The sequence below is a fragment of the Rhinocladiella mackenziei genome, assembly GCF_000835555.1.
Source record: "Rhinocladiella mackenziei CBS 650.93 unplaced genomic scaffold supercont1.4, whole genome shotgun sequence".
In the NCBI taxonomy this organism is placed as follows: Eukaryota; Fungi; Ascomycota; class Eurotiomycetes; order Chaetothyriales; family Herpotrichiellaceae; genus Rhinocladiella; species Rhinocladiella mackenziei.
The window spans coordinates 2,147,768-2,166,962 of record NW_013550601.1 but is presented as its reverse complement, the minus strand read 5'-3'; the positions used below and the strand labels follow the sequence as shown (position 1 = coordinate 2,166,962).

At 51.0% G+C, this 19,195-nt stretch overlaps 5 protein-coding genes across 5 annotated transcripts; 1 reads left to right on the top strand and 4 right to left on the bottom strand.

Annotated features, from left to right (window-relative positions):
• Positions 1 to 1,151: 1,151 nt before the first annotated feature.
• Positions 1,152 to 2,240, bottom strand: Z518_05926 (uncharacterized protein; the record flags this gene model as incomplete). The annotated part of the gene is made up of 2 exons (XM_013416736.1): positions 1,152 to 1,366; positions 1,436 to 2,240. 2 exons carry the CDS (start codon positions 2,238 to 2,240, stop codon positions 1,152 to 1,154), a joined length of 1,020 nt encoding a protein of 339 aa, XP_013272190.1.
• Positions 2,241 to 3,709: 1,469 nt separating this feature from the next.
• Z518_05925 (uncharacterized protein) lies at positions 3,710 to 5,637 on the bottom strand (the record flags this gene model as incomplete). Its single annotated transcript, XM_013416735.1, has 2 exons — positions 3,710 to 5,399; positions 5,456 to 5,637. The coding sequence occupies 2 exons, from the start codon at positions 5,635 to 5,637 to the stop codon at positions 3,710 to 3,712; spliced, it is 1,872 nt and encodes a 623-aa protein (XP_013272189.1).
• A 718-nt stretch (positions 5,638 to 6,355) lies between these two features.
• Z518_05924 (uncharacterized protein) lies at positions 6,356 to 8,431 on the top strand (the record flags this gene model as incomplete). The annotated part of the gene is made up of 1 exon (XM_013416734.1): positions 6,356 to 8,431. One exon carries the CDS (start codon positions 6,356 to 6,358, stop codon positions 8,429 to 8,431), a length of 2,076 nt encoding a protein of 691 aa, XP_013272188.1.
• A 768-nt stretch (positions 8,432 to 9,199) lies between these two features.
• Z518_05923 (uncharacterized protein) lies at positions 9,200 to 10,564 on the bottom strand (the record flags this gene model as incomplete). Its single annotated transcript, XM_013416733.1, has 1 exon — positions 9,200 to 10,564. The coding sequence occupies one exon, from the start codon at positions 10,562 to 10,564 to the stop codon at positions 9,200 to 9,202; it is 1,365 nt and encodes a 454-aa protein (XP_013272187.1).
• Positions 10,565 to 11,012: 448 nt separating this feature from the next.
• On the bottom strand, positions 11,013 to 13,004 carry Z518_05922 (uncharacterized protein; the record flags this gene model as incomplete). The annotated part of the gene is made up of 1 exon (XM_013416732.1): positions 11,013 to 13,004. One exon carries the CDS (start codon positions 13,002 to 13,004, stop codon positions 11,013 to 11,015), a length of 1,992 nt encoding a protein of 663 aa, XP_013272186.1.
• Between the last annotated feature and the right edge of the window lie 6,191 nt (positions 13,005 to 19,195).

The window sequence follows — 19,195 nt, the reverse complement described above, 5'->3', positions numbered from 1 at the left end:
GGTCGTGTGTGAAAACCAGTCGAATGAAGGGGCCAATTGCGGCAACGATCGAGGAGAAAGGAAACACGTGGATGGGGGGTGGGGGAGTTGATGAAAGAAAGGTTAGGACAAGGAGAACAAAGCGAAGGAGTAGAAGAAAAGTGGCTGATATAATGCAAAAAAGGGTGTTGAGAGGTAAAAGGTTGTGAGGAGCAAGAGAAGAAAAGAGAAACAAGGAACAGGAAGGTGAACTGCCAGAGTCATCTGTGGTGTGAGCGGGTTTGACTGGGATGCTCAGCCTGCCATTGGAACCTGTCGGTGCCAGAAGCCAGCGCCTAGAGCCAGCGACACCCAAATTGATGGACACCAAATTTTAGTTGCTGTACAACAGACCCAAAGGGCGCAGGGGAGCCGAGAGGGAGACTGCGCAACCCCCGGCCCAGGAAGTTGGACTATCAAACTGCTAGTGCCCCAGAGACCCAAAGTTACCTCCGGCACTTAGCCGGCTCAGGGTGATCCAAAGGTCCCTTGTTTCGGCCAAGGCCCAGTCACGTGTCGATCGCTTGTACTTCGTCGAACGTCGTCTCGCATCCACACCAATTCTCTTATGCGAAACACCGAAGCAACTTTAGTGACAGCAACACTGACGTACCATCTGCTGCATGTGCCACTGCCTCGTAGATGCTCTCCCCACCATCTGGTGGCGTCCGGAGGACACCCTCCGAGATAGATATGCGAGGTATCACGATGACCAGGCAATTTACTCATTCATAAGCATCGGTCATCTGCTCATGGAGAGCTCCATATTTATACATTGTGGTATATGACATTGTAAGCTGGAACGGTCCGGAAAGCAATTGTGCTTCAAATATCCACTCCCTCAGCCACCACTTACAGATCCTAAAAGTGGATGCCATCTGCGGTCCAGCTGAGACCACCACAAGCAAAAATCTCCATTTTCATTCCCCCCGACTTCTCTCGTTTGCTGCACATGGTCCTGAATCCTCTTTCGTTATTGGGCGCTCCGGTTCTGTGCTGTAGTTCGGCCAATAATGTCAAATGGAAAACCTCTTTCCAGATCCATGCGCCCACCTCTCTCATTGCAGAGAGCAAGAAAGAACGAAACCCATCTCAAAGTCATGGTGATACACGTACACCCTTTCACCGTTTATTCAAATCACAGCGTTCTCTGTGCTTGAGTCTTCTTGCACTCGGTACATGTGAAATTGAGCAAAGATAGTCACATCTTCGATCATTGTGCCCAAACTGCCGATGAGCCAAGGAAGATTCTTCATCACATATTCATGCTCGGTCGAATGGCAGAGAATGCCTGCGCCATAGCTGAGGTTGCCCATGAGGGACAGAATAAAAAAGAGTAGCGAGAGACCTGTACAGTTGTTCCGTCAGAGAACGTGTTCTTTCGTTTTGGTAGAGAAAAAGAACTGGATTGATATACCTTCGCAGCTCCTGTCTTCGGCGTTCTTGATGATTTGAGGGATTCGCGCACCCAGATACGCCACTGCGCTCAGATAACCCAGCACTTGCGCACCAGTGGCCATCTTCTTTTCATCCATATCCGTTGATGAGGACGATGGCTTCCATGCTCCAGATTCGTAAGCCAGAGCCCATCCTGCAGCCCCGACCACGACAATAGACAGAACACTCATGGCATTCTTGAACCAAAGTCTGCTTCCCGACTCATCACTTTCCTCTAGTATCTTTGCCAGACGGTCATTTTGTGCTGCGCTGCTTGCCCTCCGCCTCGTACTGATACTGCTACGCCGTCTAGTGTCCGCCGAGCCCGGGATTGTAATACTGTTTGTCCGCGTGCGCTTCAGAAGTGGTTCATTCTCTCGACCATCTTCCCTCGGACGCCCATCGCCCCCAGACGACGGCGTCGGCCGCTCATTCAACAAAGCTCTTCCTTCTCTTCTCTTGTTTATGATGCCATAGTATAAGCACTGCCCGATCAACACGCCGTCTGCAATGCAGAAATATACCCCAATGGCCACAACCACCGGGACCAGCCCGGCCCACAGCGCCCCAGCAAGGTTGCAGATATCGCCGAGAAACCACACGAAGATAAAGGCTAGACTGATCGCTTCGGCCGAGGAGTTGCGGTAGTTCTCGATCAGCTGGGGCACGAGGAGGAAAATCCAACACGCGAGCGAAATGGAGCCGAAGATCCCGGATAGGGCCTCGCGGGTGGTTAGAGGAATGTCCGGGCTCGAGGCGAGAATGGTGAAGAGGCCTGCCATCATGGAACAGGAGAGTCGAAATTGTTAATTCACCACATACCCTGTCGAGAAAAGACTGAATCCGGGGCAGATCACACGAGCCGAAAAGTTGAGGATCTGCTCAAGATGGCGGGTGGAGGCGCAGAGAGGCTTTCGTCGGCTCAGCACCCCTTTCCCACCGTCGTCATAATGCAGCCATTTTATCGATCTACAGTACCCTTGCCTCCTCTCCCTTCTTTTGGACCTTGGTTGATCTTCGTCGTGTCAAGGGATCTTTGCGCTTGACTCTTTCCATTTGTTCGTTGACGTCAACAGCTCTCTTTGAAGTTTATCGAACTTATCAATGTTTCACGCTGGAGAGAAAAGATAACACCTAGGTGGCACTCATTTGCTTCTCCCTCTCCAACATATTCGACCCCTCCCTGATTCTGGAGCCTACCCAATCATCATGTCCTCAGCCTCTTACGATTTGGATTCAGGCGCACACTTATACATGGTATGTTCCGGGATATTCAACTCTCCTTCCAGCTCCTCTCTCAACCGATAACTTCAGCTTTCACAGCCCTTCCATTTTGGAGAGTGAATCGTAACATTGTCCCGGTCCTCGGCCTGCGTGACGTCTTGTCAACCCGGGCGGCCGTTTTGCGGATTTGACTTTGGCGTTGTTTGACATATAATTTTCGCACGACTGGTATTCTGATCTTCATAATGGGCGCATGCGTTGTTACAGGAAGTTTGATGAAAGCAGAGCAAGACGATGGAGTTCCCTTTGGTAGCCCTCTTTGTCTCGGGAGACGTGACCCACACCGGAGGACCTTTGGCAATTCTGAAGAAACAACGCGGATCAGGATGAGCTTATCGTTGCGACCTTAAAATGGAAAGGGTTTGGATTCACTGGACCAACCTTTCGATCTCGTGTGCATCCTCGTCCTGGGTTTTCCCGTTGAGATTGACAGTGCGTCTTGCTCCGGAGACACAGACCCAGGCCAAAGTGATCGTCCGCTGCTGTCGATCTGGTGACGGGCGTGGTTTGAGTCAAAATAACTATGTGATAGTGGTTCAGAGGATTTTATGGTAGAATCGTCAAAGTAAGTCTGCTTCTTCAACTTGTCGTTTCTCATGCGAACCGCTCGTGATGTTGAAGACGGAATAATATGTGGGAAAAGAATGATATACGATCAGGAAAAATATGCGTCGGCAGGCAAAACGAGAGGACTTTGTTGTTGATGATCCAGTTGTTTGGTACACGCCTTGAACCTTACTATTCAAGGTTGTGGTGATATTCTTGTTTGCATCCCTTTGCTTGTCTGTCTGAACGATTTTGTTTGACGCCTGAAATGAAAAATATCCATCGTGTGAGCCACTGTTCGGGTAATGGGAATTGTGTATGAGACACCGCTGGTCCTCCAAACAATTGTATCGGATTCTAGATCCACGGCTCCCACTGCCAATCATACTTCTGGCCTACAGATTCGATGTGGTCTCCACGTCTCTCAACCAAGACCACTTCGCATCATGATGGGTAGTACTTTCGCTTGCAGGCTCTTGTAGATATCCAGAATGCCCACCATCCCGGCCCATTTCTTCGACAAGGTATTCAAGAGGATCAAACACGTGCCTGATATTTCGTGAATCCCGTTGAAATCCACGGGTCCCTCCGCGTCACCACTCAACTCTCTTGAGAAGCTCACAACGGGGAGGCGTCCATCGATGGCCAGGAGACAGTGGGCCATGATTGTTATGGTAGCTTGGTGGATGTAGTGCGCCGAGACGACGGTAATCGGGTACATTCCCAAACTGCTTCCCTCAGCGGCACGGAAGATTTTGTTGTAGAACTCGACAACCTTGACCGCGGAGTGGTAGCTTTCCCGAGGGATAACTTCAGTCACCTCTGGGGCGAGCATGGGTTCCTTGGTGGCGGCCAACGCCCTTAACAATAAAGGCTGGAAGAGGAAACAGATGGATGTGTCGAATCCCATGTCGCAGGTCATACTGCCCATCCCCAAAGTATTGTCGAGAAACTGCAGTTCTCGCTGCCATGATAAGATGTCTTCAAGCCTTTGCTCATACCACATTCTGGGTAAGCTGGGGCTGACCGCCGGAAGGTATAGTTCTCGAAAGATCTCGGAGCGGAGATACGTCAATCGATAGTAGTGGGATACCAGAATGAACTGGAAAGATTCAGGGTCCGCAAGCCCGGCTTCATTTAATTGGGCGGGATATTCAGCCGTGATGATTTCTTCGGTCAAGTCTGACGGTCGACCCAGATGTTGGCCCATCGTTCGTTCGACACAATACAAGCCCCAAAAGATGGACCGTCGTTTCTTGCGACTTTTCTCATCCTCGTACTCATCGTTGGGTTCGGTGTGGTAGCTTAACTCGACGCTCAAGCGGCAAGCAAAATCTAACAACTTCCAGATATCCCCTTTTCTTGGATAGGAAAGGGCGAAAATTATCAGAAGGAGCAGCGCTTGGAGAGCATCTGTCGATACATCCGAAGTGACCTCCTCGACACATTGCAGGCCTTCGGCATAGTAGGCCATTGATTCGGTGTCATAGACCGAATGATGTCGTGCCTTATTTCCGGCAGCAATGGCACAGATCATTGCAATGCGGAAAAATTGGTGTGATTCCTTTCCTGCAAGGTACTTCACGTTAGATCCGTGATGGCGAAGGTATGTGTCGATCTCGTAGGAAATGTCTTCGGGATCGAAGAAACGCGTGAGAACATTCGTCGTGGACATGTAGAGTTTGATCAGCGATTCGACCTCGGCACGAGATGGAGTGGCTCGGGGCTGTAGTGGCTCAGCGGCTTCTGTGCTCTGAGCGTTCAGCCAAAACTCAGGGCCGGCATAGTCTGGGTGGTGAACCATGGAGCCGAGCTTTGCTTGAGCATGAACAAGTGCTTCGACGACAAGCGCATAAGGCGAGCTACTCCCGAGGAACTGCCAGCAGGTGGGATTGGCATGTTGAATGATGAAATGCTTGTCGAAAGACAAGTCGCTAGTGTAGGTGCCCCATTCATGGGGGGGAGGAGGAGGAGGTTCGAGATGGTTGGACCCCGTCGAAATATTCCGTTCATGTTGAGGGTCGCGAAAGGAGCTCAAGGTTTCGTCGGAGCCATTGACAGCGGATTGTACAGATCGCAGACGACTCAGTCGGGTCAACAGCGAATGCACGTAACTGGTGAAGATCAATCCCATCCGATCCAGTGGCAGCAGGGAGATGATTCGACTCACCTTCGTGGCAGGGTCTGCTGTAAGGCATGGTCGAAGAAGGTACATTCAGCTTTACCCTTCTGGCACAGGCGACAGGCTGGCAGATTCGTGTCACACTTCCGGCGAAGACGACGGCATCTTTGACAGGTAGGAAGCAGTCGGGTGAGATCTGCTTCGGAGATGGTCGTGTGGTCGATGTCCATATTGTGTTTTATAACCGACCAAGTCCGTTCTAGGGAGAGTAGGCTTGTTCGGTGGTGAAGGACATGTGCGCTGTGGTGGCACAGCCTTGCAGCGAAAGCCGAGAGTAGTGGAGGAGGATATTTCAACGTCTGTTATAACATGCTTCAATGCCTACGCGTGGCACAGGAGGGCTGAGGAATAGAAATGTGACAAGGTGATGGTGTGAATTGAATGATTGTGAAGAAGAACGACGAGATGCGGCCGTCGTCGCCAAAAGACAACCCCTGCAACACAGCGCAAAGTGGGCGGTGGGCGCGGTTGGATTTGGAGGCAGGAAGGAGAATGGCGGGGTTGTGATAAGGATAAGGGACCAAAAGGGCGCATCCCTTGCCTCCCCAACACTGACGATTGATTGATTGAGCCCCTCCGCTATTCGGCGGCCAAGCAGCGCACGCTGCCACTCGGCCTCCACTGGGCGATACCTGCGCTCCACCCAGATGGAGTATTGCTCTCCCGACTCGACATTTTTACTGACCAGAAAGCCCTCTCGGCATCAACCTTCTTCATTCATCTTTCTACTAATAGTCGGGTCTCGACAAACTTATCGCCATCACACTTCTAGAGGCATCCCCGATCTCTCATTTTTCATCGATTAGGAATTCGAGTGACTCTGATTTCTCCATCACCGTCACCGACCACCAACCTTGTCAATATCATGCCCTGACTGATCAACACACCATGACCGAATGTCGTCGCTCCGTCCTTTCCTGCGCCCGCTGTCGTCGCCGCAAGATCAAATGTGATCGTGCCATTCCCTGCGGCCAATGTATTGCTGCAAAATCAGAATGTACCGGCTTTAGTTCCAAAGATCAAGACCCAAACATCCCCAGGAGCATCGTCCAGCACCTGGAATCCGAAATCGCCAAAGTCGAAGGCGAACTGGCGCGCAACGGCCATCTCGAAGAACTCAATGCCTCTGACATACTCGTCGGCATGCCTACTAACGATGGCGTGCCCATCGAGGATCCCGCTTTGCCCATCATTGATATGCCCAAGCTTGATGAGGCTCCCAAATTAGCCCTCTCCCTTGACATTTCCCCAACGCTCGAAAGGGACACCAGTCGAGACGAAGTAATGAGTTGTGGGGAGCTTCAGGCCATGATCTTCGCCATCTTGCCCACTGGTCCAGGAATCACCGACCTCATCGCACGAGTTCGTATGAGCCTGACTCCCTCCACCGCCGTTGCATCAGGAAGTCCCAGAGAAGCCCGACGGAAGTCCATTTCTCGAGCCAGCAATGAAGTCAGTTGTACCATGTTGAAAAGCATTCCCACTCCCATTCTACGCAGTCTCATCAAAAAGTACATGACCCGAGTCTATCCCATCTACCCCGTCTTACATGCGCCTTCTTTATGGCAGCAGCTCGAGCGCGTCGTCAAAACACTCCACGACTTACCCGAAAGGCATCGCTCTGTTCCCCCATCCTTTGATTTCCTCATCATATACCTTATGCTCTCTATTTCCGCCACCCTCGGCAGTGCTCGAACTGGCCACGAGGCTAAGCACATGGTCTTCTCCGGTTCTTTGTTTGAAGAAGGCATCCAACATCTTTCGGACAAGGCCAAAATTCCCTCCGATCTCGCAGGGATTCAAGTGACTCTCATGGTCCTTCAATACGCATCCATCAACCCCCGCCTCGCCAATGTGTGGATGCTAACCGGTGCCGCCATGCGCGCATGCCTGGAACTCGGTCTCCATCGCGAACCTCCGGACGCCTTACAGTTTGACCAACTAACCCTCGATCTGAGAAGACGTCTTTTCTGGTCGGCCTATAATTTTGATCGTGCCATCTGCTCTGCCCTTCAACGTCCGCTGTCTATCCCCGATCAAACCATCGATGCTCATTTCCCCTCCATCCTTGATGATCGTCACATCCACCCTACCGGAATCGACGCAACAGGCACCGAAACCAAAATTCACATGCTCCGCTGGATCCACTTCCGTCGCCTCCAATCTGCCATGACGGAAGTCCATTTCCAAGGCAAACCTTTGGAGCCGGGTCAGTCATGGGAAGATTGGCTCGTGTCTATGGAGCGACGACTACAAGCCTGGTATGAGGACTACAACGATGGCCACGAGTTGACGGAATTCACTCTTGCGCACGGGCTGACCAACCTCCACCGCCCCTCTCCCCGCGTTCCAATGCCTGGCCCACGGAGTTTAGTGGTTGCTTTCGAAGCTGCCTGCTCTAGTGCCAAATCACTCCGTGATCACATCCTCACCGGCTTCTATCGACGGTCGTGGCTGATAGCCCATCATGTGTTAGAGAACAGTATGGTCGTTCTCTTCTGCCTCCGTCATGGCTTCGAGGCCATCTCACCCCGATTCAACGCGCAACAGATTTTCGAGATGACAAAGGTCTTTACGGCCAATTTCCTAGCTCTTGCCGCCCAAGGCTGGAACGAAGTCTCCAATTACGCAGGCGTCTACGAGCGACTGTTAGGGCCGCTACTCGAATCCGTCTTCTCGAATCGTCCTCCTTCACTGTCATCGTGGGGACCAGCTCAAGATGCCGAGCTCTTACGCCTCCTGTATCCTGGTCCTGCGCAATTGGACAAATTGCGTTTCGGGAGTCGATCCGGTTTCGAAGACGATGGACTTCCGAACTTTGATGTTGGAACGCTCAACTGGGAAGACTTTAGCGTTAGTGATGCTCGATCGGCTTCTGCTGAAGGATTTGTGGCCGGATGGGATCTCTTTGATCCAAATGCGGTTGGAACAGCCGGACAGGATTTGGTATTTGGAATGGCTTGAAAAAATTATTGTTATGAAAAGTGGTATTGAAGGCTTGATATGCTGTCTTCGACCAAGAGGGCATATATACGGGGACACCACATTTCAGCGGATGGGAAGCCCCTCAAGACCATTTTCCTGAGCTTGCACGCCTGGCTTCCCTCGCCACGTGCGTCAGACTCGACGCATGCCGTAACTGGCCTCCTTGCCTGAGTAAGATTGGACGTGACGGAGGCTACTCGCCAACAGGAGTCTTCAGGAAATGAGTTGACCAATCGACACTTACAATCGACCTTGTTATCGCGACCCTTCTCCGGTGAGATATCTACTTCGCAAAAGAAAGAAATCCCGCATAGGCAGAGCGGACATCTACCTTGCGACATACGGCCCAAATGTATATATCAACCAAGAAGGAGGGGGTTTTTCTTTTTCCGAGCTGGCATGCGAAAGAAAAGAGGCTTGGTTCCCGACGGTACGTAGACGACGTCAGCAATTCGACGGGGATCACTTATCGACTTCTCGGCCAAAATCGATGCTCCCGCAAGTACTCGATATTGTAGGTAAATTTATCCACAGCATCGAGATCATGGTTATGAGTATGAATGCGAGTGTGAATAGGAAGAGAAGAGGACAGGAAAACTAAAATCAAGGAGGTCTTTTTTAATCAGACGGTAATTCAGCCCATATAAAAAACGGGAAATTGGGTTCCTGATATTCCATAAACGTGATGCAGGAGACGCCAGATAGTCGCAGAGTATTCCATAAAGCCGACATGTGCTGCTATCCGTACTATACGCGAAAACGCGGGAATACGGCCTCGAGCCTTGCGACCAAGGCGTCCGGGACTTGGACGGTCGAATCTGACAATGTCGAGGCAGCAGATCCTTTTGATTCTCTCTGCACGGCGTCCAACAATTCCTTCCAACTATTTACCTCGTTCAATTTGACGTCATCTTCAGGATTCCTCCGCCATTCGAAGGACACTTCTTGTGGATCTTTCGACGTCAGCTTCAGAGTCAAGCACTCCAAATTGCCATGGTGGGCCTGGAAGCTTACTTCCGCACCGTCGAGGACACCGCTGGAGAACGAGAAGCGTGGAGTTTGCATAAACCGCCATGCGTTGGACCTCAGTTCCCTGACGCCCGCTGCAATTTCGGGGTTTCCGCCGACTTCGCGTTCCTCGGGTCCCAATGTGACCTCATTGAGCCCAGTGTGGCGTGTCTGATTGTCACCGTACATATTCCAGAATTCGCGGGCGATGGCCTCAGTGATTTCTTTCTTCAGCTTTGGCCTTTCCTGCGAGGAGACGGTTGAAGTGAGGTTACCGACTTTGCTCCGCACGCTTTCGACGCCTTTTGCTTGGATGAAGTCTCGGCCTGGACTCCTGAGTAGCTCGGAGATCCTCTTGATGTACGGACTCGCGTACAGCAGTGTGCCGTGGTGCAAGGCTCGACCTCTTGTAAGTTTATATGCGCTGCCGCTGATCTTCAGCCACTCCCTCTTTTCCTGGCGCTTCATCACAATGTCATTCCGACCGTTAACTCGAATTTCGTCGAAATCGTACGGCACAGGCGTGGGTGAGGACAAGGGGGACAGGGCGCGGACTACCATCTCAGCATGGGTGCTGCGTTTGAAAGATTTCGAATTGGGTACAATCACAGAGTAGTTTAGGTTGCCCCAATCGTGGAAGACGGTACCACCTCCGCTGCGACGGCGGACGAGGTCGATGGGTACAGGTGGACCATTTTCAATTTGGAAAGTCGGACCATGCTCTTCAGATAATAGTCCATCCTGGAGCCTCTTGAGATCTGTTTCTAGCCATGGGTTCTGGTTTCGACCAATGACAACGCACGGTCGGTTGGTATAGAACAAGAGGATTTTCGATCGGGGATGAGAGTGCGTGAGCAGGTAATGCTCAATGGAGAGGTTGTGGTAAGGACTGTCCGAATGCAAATGAAATATCAAGGCAGACCTCGCTTCGGAGACTCGCGATAAGTCTTTAAGGCTCCACGATGGACTGGAGGTGGTCGTTAAGTCATGGATATCTTGACGATGTAGGAGCGGAACTGTGAGGCTGCACCGGAGCGAGGTGTGCGGTCGGCTAAAACTGGAACATCGTAGAGGTATCAGGATCGGCGACAGGGCCGTCCGCATTGGATTGGGGAAAGAAGGAGGAGAAAGAATAGATAGGGCATGGTTGTGCCGAAGGAGAGTGTGTTTGAGATGAAGAAACCGAGAACTGCAAGAGGAAGGTTGAGCGAATGACATAAGAATACTAGTGCCTTGGCAAGTTTCCACCGAGTGATACCGAATAAAACCAGCTCCAATACGAGTATCGCGCGGGCGTAAACCCTCTTAACTCGGCATATCATCATTGCTTCATATTCGTACAACTTCTGGCTACGGTGCTACACATATTGCCCCCCTCCAAACCTGCTCCTTTTCAAATCCAAGTCACCGAAACCTAAGATATGCCATACGAAATAGAATGAGCGTCATCGCCCAAGACGCATGGCGACCCCTGCTCATGCAAGCGGTGCGGGCAGCTGACAAATGTATTTTGCCGAGACATGAAGAAGCACATCGTCTCCTCTGCGTTCCTTTATTCATCAGCAGGCTGTTTCCTAGCCGCTACAGAAGATGCAACCGCAGCTTCAGAAGCAGACCCGGACCCACCAACTTCCGCATCAGATGCGTCGACGCCAAGGTTGGTGTCCAGCAGAGGCTCCCGCCAGCTGCAGCCCGAAGCCGAATATAGACCCTGTCTGACATCCACAATCCGATGAGCACGCCCCGATTCTATCTCTTGATGCAACTTGTCTGAGTAGAGCAGTTGCCGCATCACCTTTTTCGTGTCCTCCCAGCCAGACATGCCCATCTCCGCTGCAAGACTGTGATAGTTGCTCTCGAACCACTCCTCATTCTCAACCCCTACCGGGTGCACTTTCTCCGCCAAAGAACCCACGTAGAGCGCCCACAACCGAAGCCGTCGATACTGGACGTCGTCCCCCTCTATATCACGCTCCCTTAGCTTTTTGCGCAGGTCGTTGATGAGCTTGAGCCCAAATCGCACGGGCTCCGGCGAACCCAGCACCATGTTGGTGATCAGCGCGGCGGCGATGCATACATAGGCTTGTGTAATCGGTCGGTTAAATAGGTGAGGATATATGGCCAGGTTGACATAGTGATCCGCTAGCCTTGAGACGCAGTCGAACTTTCGAAGCTGCTGCCACCTTAGTAATTGATCATCGGTAGGAACGTCATGGTTTTGCGTGTATTCCCGAGCTCTGAAAAGCTCCCGCAGATCGGTGAGGATTGCTTTCATGGCCGGATGCTCGATCAAGGAATCGATTCCGGATGCGTGATCTCCAAAAATGGCAGCGGACAGCAGACGAGCTTTCCAAGGCTGGCTGAGTGGACCTGGAGTCCATTCCTGGGCCGGGAATAGAGGCCGAGTTTCATACTTCAGGGCAAAATAGCAGTCACAAGAGAGCAGGTCTTCACGGAACCATGCATCCAGCAAGATCACCCCTCCAGCTGCATTGACCAAGTTCCGGAGCATCTTGAGATGCGTGCGCGCAACCGACGTGTTGTCAACCAGGGTTTCGGAGGAGAAAAGCTTCAAAATGGCTTTCAGGGTGATCAGATCTTGCGGACCTGGCTGAGTCACCCGTTGCCGAAGTTCGGTCATGGCCTGCCCTTGGAAGAATCGGGATTGATATGCAAGACTGTCGTCCTCGGTCAAGGCTGCCATAGCGGCTGCAAGTAGACTCAGATATGCATTGGCGTAGCAGGCGTCCTGATTGATGATGGCCGTATCTTCCCAACACCTGGCGATCTCGTAAGCTCCTTGGGTTCGATCCGCTTCCTTGGGCCAGGACTGAGGGATAAAGATTTCATAGGCGAAACCGATCAGATTGCTCACGAGCGGAGTCATGGACAAAACAGACGATTCAAATGGGTTCTTCTCCCTGAGATCGAACGGGGTGTTTATAGAACCGAGCGGGACCGCCGGGTCATCTTCGATAATACCCGAATGAGTAGACGGCGTCGAAGTAGTCGAAGTTGCTAGTCCGCTGCTCGAGGCCTGACCGGTGCTGATGCCAGGGTAGCCAAGCTGGAGCGGTTGCTCGGCCGTCCATGGGTCAAACCCGAACGGCGTTGCTGTGGGTGTGGCCCCGGTCTGCGATACCTCTGTCAACCGCGCCCTCTTCGGGATCTCATACGGGACTCGACGTACAGATTGTGCTCGCGGCCGTTGCGGGCGCGAGGGTTGCTGCTGGCCTGTTTGCGTCTGTTGCTGCTGTTGCTGCGAAGGAGGTAAGAGTGGCCCCACGGGCACGTTGGCAGAAGCTCGCAGCTTTTTGGCCTGTTCTTGCTTTTTCCATCGCTCATAGCGATTCATAACGTGCCATGATACAGCAGCATTATGGTCCTTGGAATCAATATTGCCGGCATCTTTGTTCACAAAAGAGAACTCTCCCCGAAAGGGCGCTGGTTGGTCCGGTGATTGTTTGTCTTTAGACATGGATTTCTGGTGTAGGCGAGAGACACCTTCGTCCACCAGAAGATTTTGGTATACGAGGGCAGCCATGTTGTCGGACCGGGTACCGGAAGCTGGTTTTGAAGAAAATGATACATGATGCAACCGTCGAGAATGTGGGCGATGTTTCTATATCACTTTTTAAATCCTTAGCTCAGCATTTGAATATCGATGGAAGCTTAGGTGGCCCCGGCACGAGGCGCAGAACCTTGGATTTATAGTCATTGATCCAAACCCTTTATTGAAGGCCTCCTTCGCGATATTATTGGCTGCGGCCGTGGTTCGGGGCAGGTGTTTGAATGCATCGTAAAGCCTGATGGCCTACCTCCCAAGGTGTTTCCTGCTTCTGTGATTCGTAGAGAAGTACTGAGGACTGCAATGACATAAGCGAATGGAAGCAGATAGAGTGCAATTTACTGGTGACGTCTTTTGGCAAATCGACTCGTGAGGAAAACTTCCGCTCGCATGCGCGAGCCGGGGTTGGTTGATGACAATTAGAATCATCTTGCTTAGGTCAGAAAAGCGTCATCTTTCCAACCATTTCCTTTGGTCAATGACGGGAACTGCGGGGGGTTCCTGTGCTTTGTCAACCAGCCGTCCAAAGCGTGAACATTCAGAATTTGCTAAGCCAATTCCCGCAGGAAACCAAACAGATGTATCATGGTGAGAATGAAGGACTATTGAAAGTCAAGAGAGCGGTTTTCGGTAAAAACCTCTCTCCGAAGTTGTTCAGCTCACTGGCGAGATTGATCATTGCATGCCACGATCTGGCTCCGAATTACGCCATTCGTACCGCTGGAGATTCGAGCTTAACTCGTTTGTCGAACCAGTCTCCTGGTTCGTCACCCGCCGTCACTGTCGTCACCCACTCTATCCGTGGAAAGCTCATGGTGGGTTTGACCGTGTCTAATGGTTACCACATAGGGAAGGTACTTTCTCGTCTGGTCAGAGGGAATGAGATTAAACAAGGTCCGCGCTCTTGATTCAATTTCTATTTGTCCCTGAGAAGCATTCAAACGACGTTTGGTCCTCGTTGACTTCATCAGACCCCAAATGGACAACCCATAACCATTCGTACCATTGGCGGTATGTCGCATGAATCTAGAGCAGCACTGGTCGGTGATTTTGGCCCAGTGCGGTGTTAAGAAGCAGTTTGTGTGCTATGGAGAGGCTGGTGTGCTCAGTACTGGGCGTTTGGATGCTGTACAGGCATTCCTAATAACACTGGGACCAGTCATTGCTTTTAAATACCTTGCTCCTGGGGTGATGGTATTAGCCACAAATACGTTCAAACCTTCCATTGATAAGTCAGCAGTAGCCGACGTGGCGACTTTTTCCAAGGTTGTCCTTTCGCTGATCTGCTATTTCTTTAATAGCAGCGAAATATCTCATCTGAAGCTGTGAAACGTCTTGATCCAAAGGCACAGGCTTAACACCGCCAAGCGATAAGCCATTCTGGAAACAATAGCACGCTGTTCGGTTTTCGCTCGTGGTGAGTTGCTGGCTTGATTTTCCACGAGAGTTATGACGAGGACTCCGGAGGCCATGCCCTCAAGCTGAAGAGTACATGGGATATGTGACCCACAGCGGTTCATCTGGTGGAGAAATACTTAAAGATCTCCGGTTGAGAAGTCTCTTTGACGCAAAAGTCTCTGTGCGTAGAGGAGCATATGGCGAAGGATCGCAAGCTAAATGCCACGACTTTTCAGCTCCCAAGTTTCAAGAGAGTGCTATGCTACAGTGTCGACCTAACCCAATATCCATTGCAGGGATGAGCGCCGCGGAGATGCAGAGATGTAGACAGTAATCACTGATCCATCACTGGGATTTTTGGAGGATTTATCAGGTTCAAGATTAACCTGCTCCAGGACTTCAAGAGCCAAAAAGGGTGCTCTCACAGCGTCAAGCCACAGAAGAGACCGAATTTGCATGCTCCGTCAAACGCGAAGTGGTGTCCAAGGCAAGAAATCAACACAATGTGCACAAATTTGACAGTCCACCTTCAGACGTCTAGGCCGCTCTAACGTTGACTGAGCGAAGATATCCGGGAGGGGCTGAATCCGAGGCAAATCACGCTATAGCAGAGTGGCATCATGGTCTTCCCTTAGTAAACATTTGCCGTGTCCTTGTGTCGAATGTCTTCGACTGAAACACCACACGAAGTCATGTACCGTGTTCTTCGGAGAAATGCCTTCCCTCCTCGACGATTCGACTTTCCTCCAAAGCTAAGCCTGATAATCGATTGGCTCACAGGGGTTCGAGCTAGGAACACTCTGCTTGTGGTAATCACGAGGACAAAATTGTCCTCCTGATATAGGATCATCAGCTGGGACCTATTTTTGGACCTCTGACTACTTGAAAGCCTTGGCAAATAGTGGGTTAGGCTTGGAGCCCCGTGCAAGGACGACCGTTTCCGAGTATTGACCTACCTCAATTGCTGGGAAGCTCCAGATGATCCAAGCAATCCACGTTATGCTGTGGTGTGTTGTAGGGAATTGAAACCTTCTCCTTGAGTGAGTAGGCTTCTTCGGGGAGGATTTTACAGAAAATGCCTTTCATTCAGAGCGCCCATCAACTTGGAACTATCATGTATTACCAACTGCATCATTGGGCTGAAACAGTGGCTGTGTCCGACTTGTTGTAGGGATATATGAATTTCGAATATTTGAGGTTGGAATGTCGGTGAACTGGTGCAGAGGCGCTGCAGAACGAGGGCTTCGTCCTCAAGACCCTTACCCCCCTCGATTGCTGCTTTGATTTCACTTGTAATATCCTTCGGAGCCTAGAGATAACGCCAAAGAAAATTCTGGGTTATCGAATGTGCGTCCGTATCAGTCGCTCTAGGACATCATAAGCGACCGCGCTCTTTGACTAACCTCAGTCAAGTTGACATCTGATTCAAACGTAAGTCAACCTGGATCATTTTGAGATGACCAAATCTAATGCTTTCAGCAGTGACCAACAATGTGAAGTGCTTCGCCATAAATATCGCATTGGAAAAGGAGGAGCAGTTAAAACCCATGCCTGCGCTGTGCAGATCGATTGACTATGCATTGCATCAAGCAAATCAAATCTTCAGAATGGCTGCAAGGCTGGATAATCGAAAGTCATTCCAAAAGACTGTCAGCCAGGCAGGAGATGCTGGACATGAGAACTCCACACAAGTTTCCGTCTTCGAGGATCAGAAATGAGTTAGCTGGGGAGGATGCGGAGTGGTGTGGAAGTGCTGTGCAGTGCTGGTGGCAGTGTCCAGAGAGGTAGTTCACCCTGGGGATTCTGATTTTGTCGAGGATGCCATGCAGCAAACCCGAAATGGTTCATCCGTGCTAGCTTAGCGTCTTTGGGAGGGCTTCCTCGCCTCGAATATTTGCTCGGGGTCGCTTGGCAACTTTCCACACCTGCGACAGAATCGAAGCGGTTGTGGTGATGGTTACCATGAATCCTGGAAGCAGCCGCGAACCAGTTATGTTGGAAGGTGGAATGTATGAACAGCTTCTCTGAAAATGTAGATGTCTGAATACATTTCTTGTCCCGGTGTCCCTTGATGGATGATTTTCCTCGTAATCACAATGGCAGGATGTCTCGCATAAGGCGGCTGTCATCTCCGCAGTGGCTGCGCCAGTCAAACGTGCCTCCCCTTCGCCTATCACGAACCAACCCCGGGCAGGCCATCCTCTTTCCGACCAACAATGGCGCAGACGTAACGTTGGGGCCCCGGTCCGTTTTTGCATTCTAGCCGTTGAGGGCCATTGCTCGAAGAAGTTAGAACTTGACAAGGGGCAAATTGGTTGCCATTTAGAACAGGGGAGATACTGTTAGATCGAAGCGATCAGACACGACTGGCAAAAGGTGATCTTGAGCCCAGGCCAAACTCTTCGGATGCATGTCACTGCCCCTCGAGTTCATTGAGGGTGAGCAGGTTGGTCCAATAGCGCTGGTGTCGCTCCCTGGAAATTTTGCTTATCCATTGTATTGTTTTTGTTTCCCTTCTTGGCCAATGTTGTCTTGTTATACGATGCTTGCATCGCCACTGTCGAGCAAGAAACAGAAATCCTGGTCGACGGTGGGACTCAAGCCATGAAAAACTGTTCAAGACTCTTCCTAGGAGGTCCCCCTGAGAGTATTGAACGCCTCTCACGCCGAGAAGTTAAGCCAAGCTGCCAAAAACAGGACATGCGGGGGGACCCTGGCACCATAGTGCTGCAGGACGCCCCTGGCCGTGAGCATTCAGGAAAGAAATAAAAGGATCTCAAGGTGCATGCATGCTGGGGGTTCCTCTGACTGCACGTAGTTCCTTTTTTCGCCTTGCAGAGATAAGCCCATTCTGCACTCACCTCCAGCTCCGCAGGGGGGGCCAGGCGATTCATTCAGGAAGAACAAAGAGCAAGAGCGTCATGGATCCCATCTGTAATCTGCCTGCCATTCGTACTAGTGTATTATTATTGTTCAGGAACATTGCAATCCTCGGATCATTTTGACCAACTCAGTCAGGATAGGAGCCCGAGTTTTCAAAGTTTTGTAACCTGGAGAATATGAGAATCGGCTGACAGTTGGCTTTGCGGAATTTTCCAACACCTGAGAAGTGGGTGCTGGGCCTTGGCCTGAGAAATCAACACAATTCTGCAGAAGGGTTGGCCCGCCGGCTTCGGCAGCTCAGGGGCTATACTGACATTGTACAAGTACGCCTCCACCCGCGCGTGCATGGCGAACTTGAATCGAAAAGGTCGACAAAATATGCCACAGTTTGACATGACGGAACCCCATTGATAAACACGTGTCTCCGCTTGAAATGACGGACAACCTGTCAGAATGTGCCGGATCAAGTCGAGAAAAGTCAATCGATAGTTTTTGTTTTGCAACCGAGGTTAGAATTGTGAAGATGGTATGAGAAACGCACCAGTTTTGTTGCAACATGTCGTCTGGCAATTGGAAGAGCCCATACAGAACTGCGGGTCTGCCAACAAGAAACCCTTCCAGATAGAAACCCCCTCGCCCCCTTCCCCAACGGAGGGGCTTTGCTGATCTCGGGTGATCATGGCGATCGAACTAGGCCGTAAAATTTTGATTTTATAATTAGTCGAAGCATGTGAAAATTCCCAATACAAGATGAGGACAGCGATATCGATTCAAATCACTCTTCGCTGAACTCGCTCTAAGCGGTCCTCGACTGGTATTATTCTTTGGTACCTGATGAAGAGTCAAGAGGTTCGCCTGATGTACTTTGCTTCTCATCTGTGAACAACTCATGGTGCAGTACTGAATGGAGGTTTGCGACAAGCGGGCCGCCGCAAGGGCGCTGATGTGGTAGAAATTGCTGGCCCCATTGGCTTCTTAGCCCCGTCTTTGGCTGTCTTGCCCCTGTACACACCTTCTTCATCCCCTGGCATGACATCGGCACTTCTCCACACTTATGCTAGCCATTATTGAGCAGGGCAAGCACACAGCACACACCCAACTCTCCATTATCCTCAAGATTGTGGAGAGAATACAGCATGGTTTCCTGACTGGTTGGTCGTGGCAGGAAAGATCTGCTACGAAGTTGTACAAATTACTGTAACGGTAGATGAAGGGCAGTCAATGTTGTACGGCTGGTTTGGCGCATAGAGAGGTGGAGTGATTTCGATATGCTGAGGCCAGGCTGGATACTCAAGGTATTTCTTCATTCGTCAGCGGGTGGAGGTACCACCAGAGACAAAGTTGCCTGGATATTTAGATACACAATAGTGCCCCTGTGAATGCATGAGGGAATCCGGACTCATTCAATGAGAACCGAAAGGGCCTGCAATCACTGTGGCGAGGATGCATGCCCATCAAACGTGGTCTGACGATAAGCATGAGGAGCCTAACTCGTCGCTCTTTTGCTCTCACAGACGCTTGTGGCATGTATAGTGCATGCGCCGTTCTTGCTCGCTGCACTCTGCCTGAGTTGCGGCTTGCAGGAAGGTGACAATTGAAATTATCGAGATAATTGCCTCACTTGTAACGTGGCTGTACTGTATCTAATGTATGATTCTATCCGGTTTGTCCTGTGTAAAATTATAGAAAGATTAAGCCAAAACGCGGGTGAGTGAATTTTTGGGGGGGGGGGGGAGTCTTTGATCGTCATCGACAAGGAATTCTGAAGACCGGAAGGGATGAGATCAACGATGAGTTCGTAGAGCCGGTGAGGAGCGGCCCCACTAGGGTCTGTATGAGGGCGTTGGGGGAATACTTACCGCTCTGTACTCAGCAGTTTTCGAGAC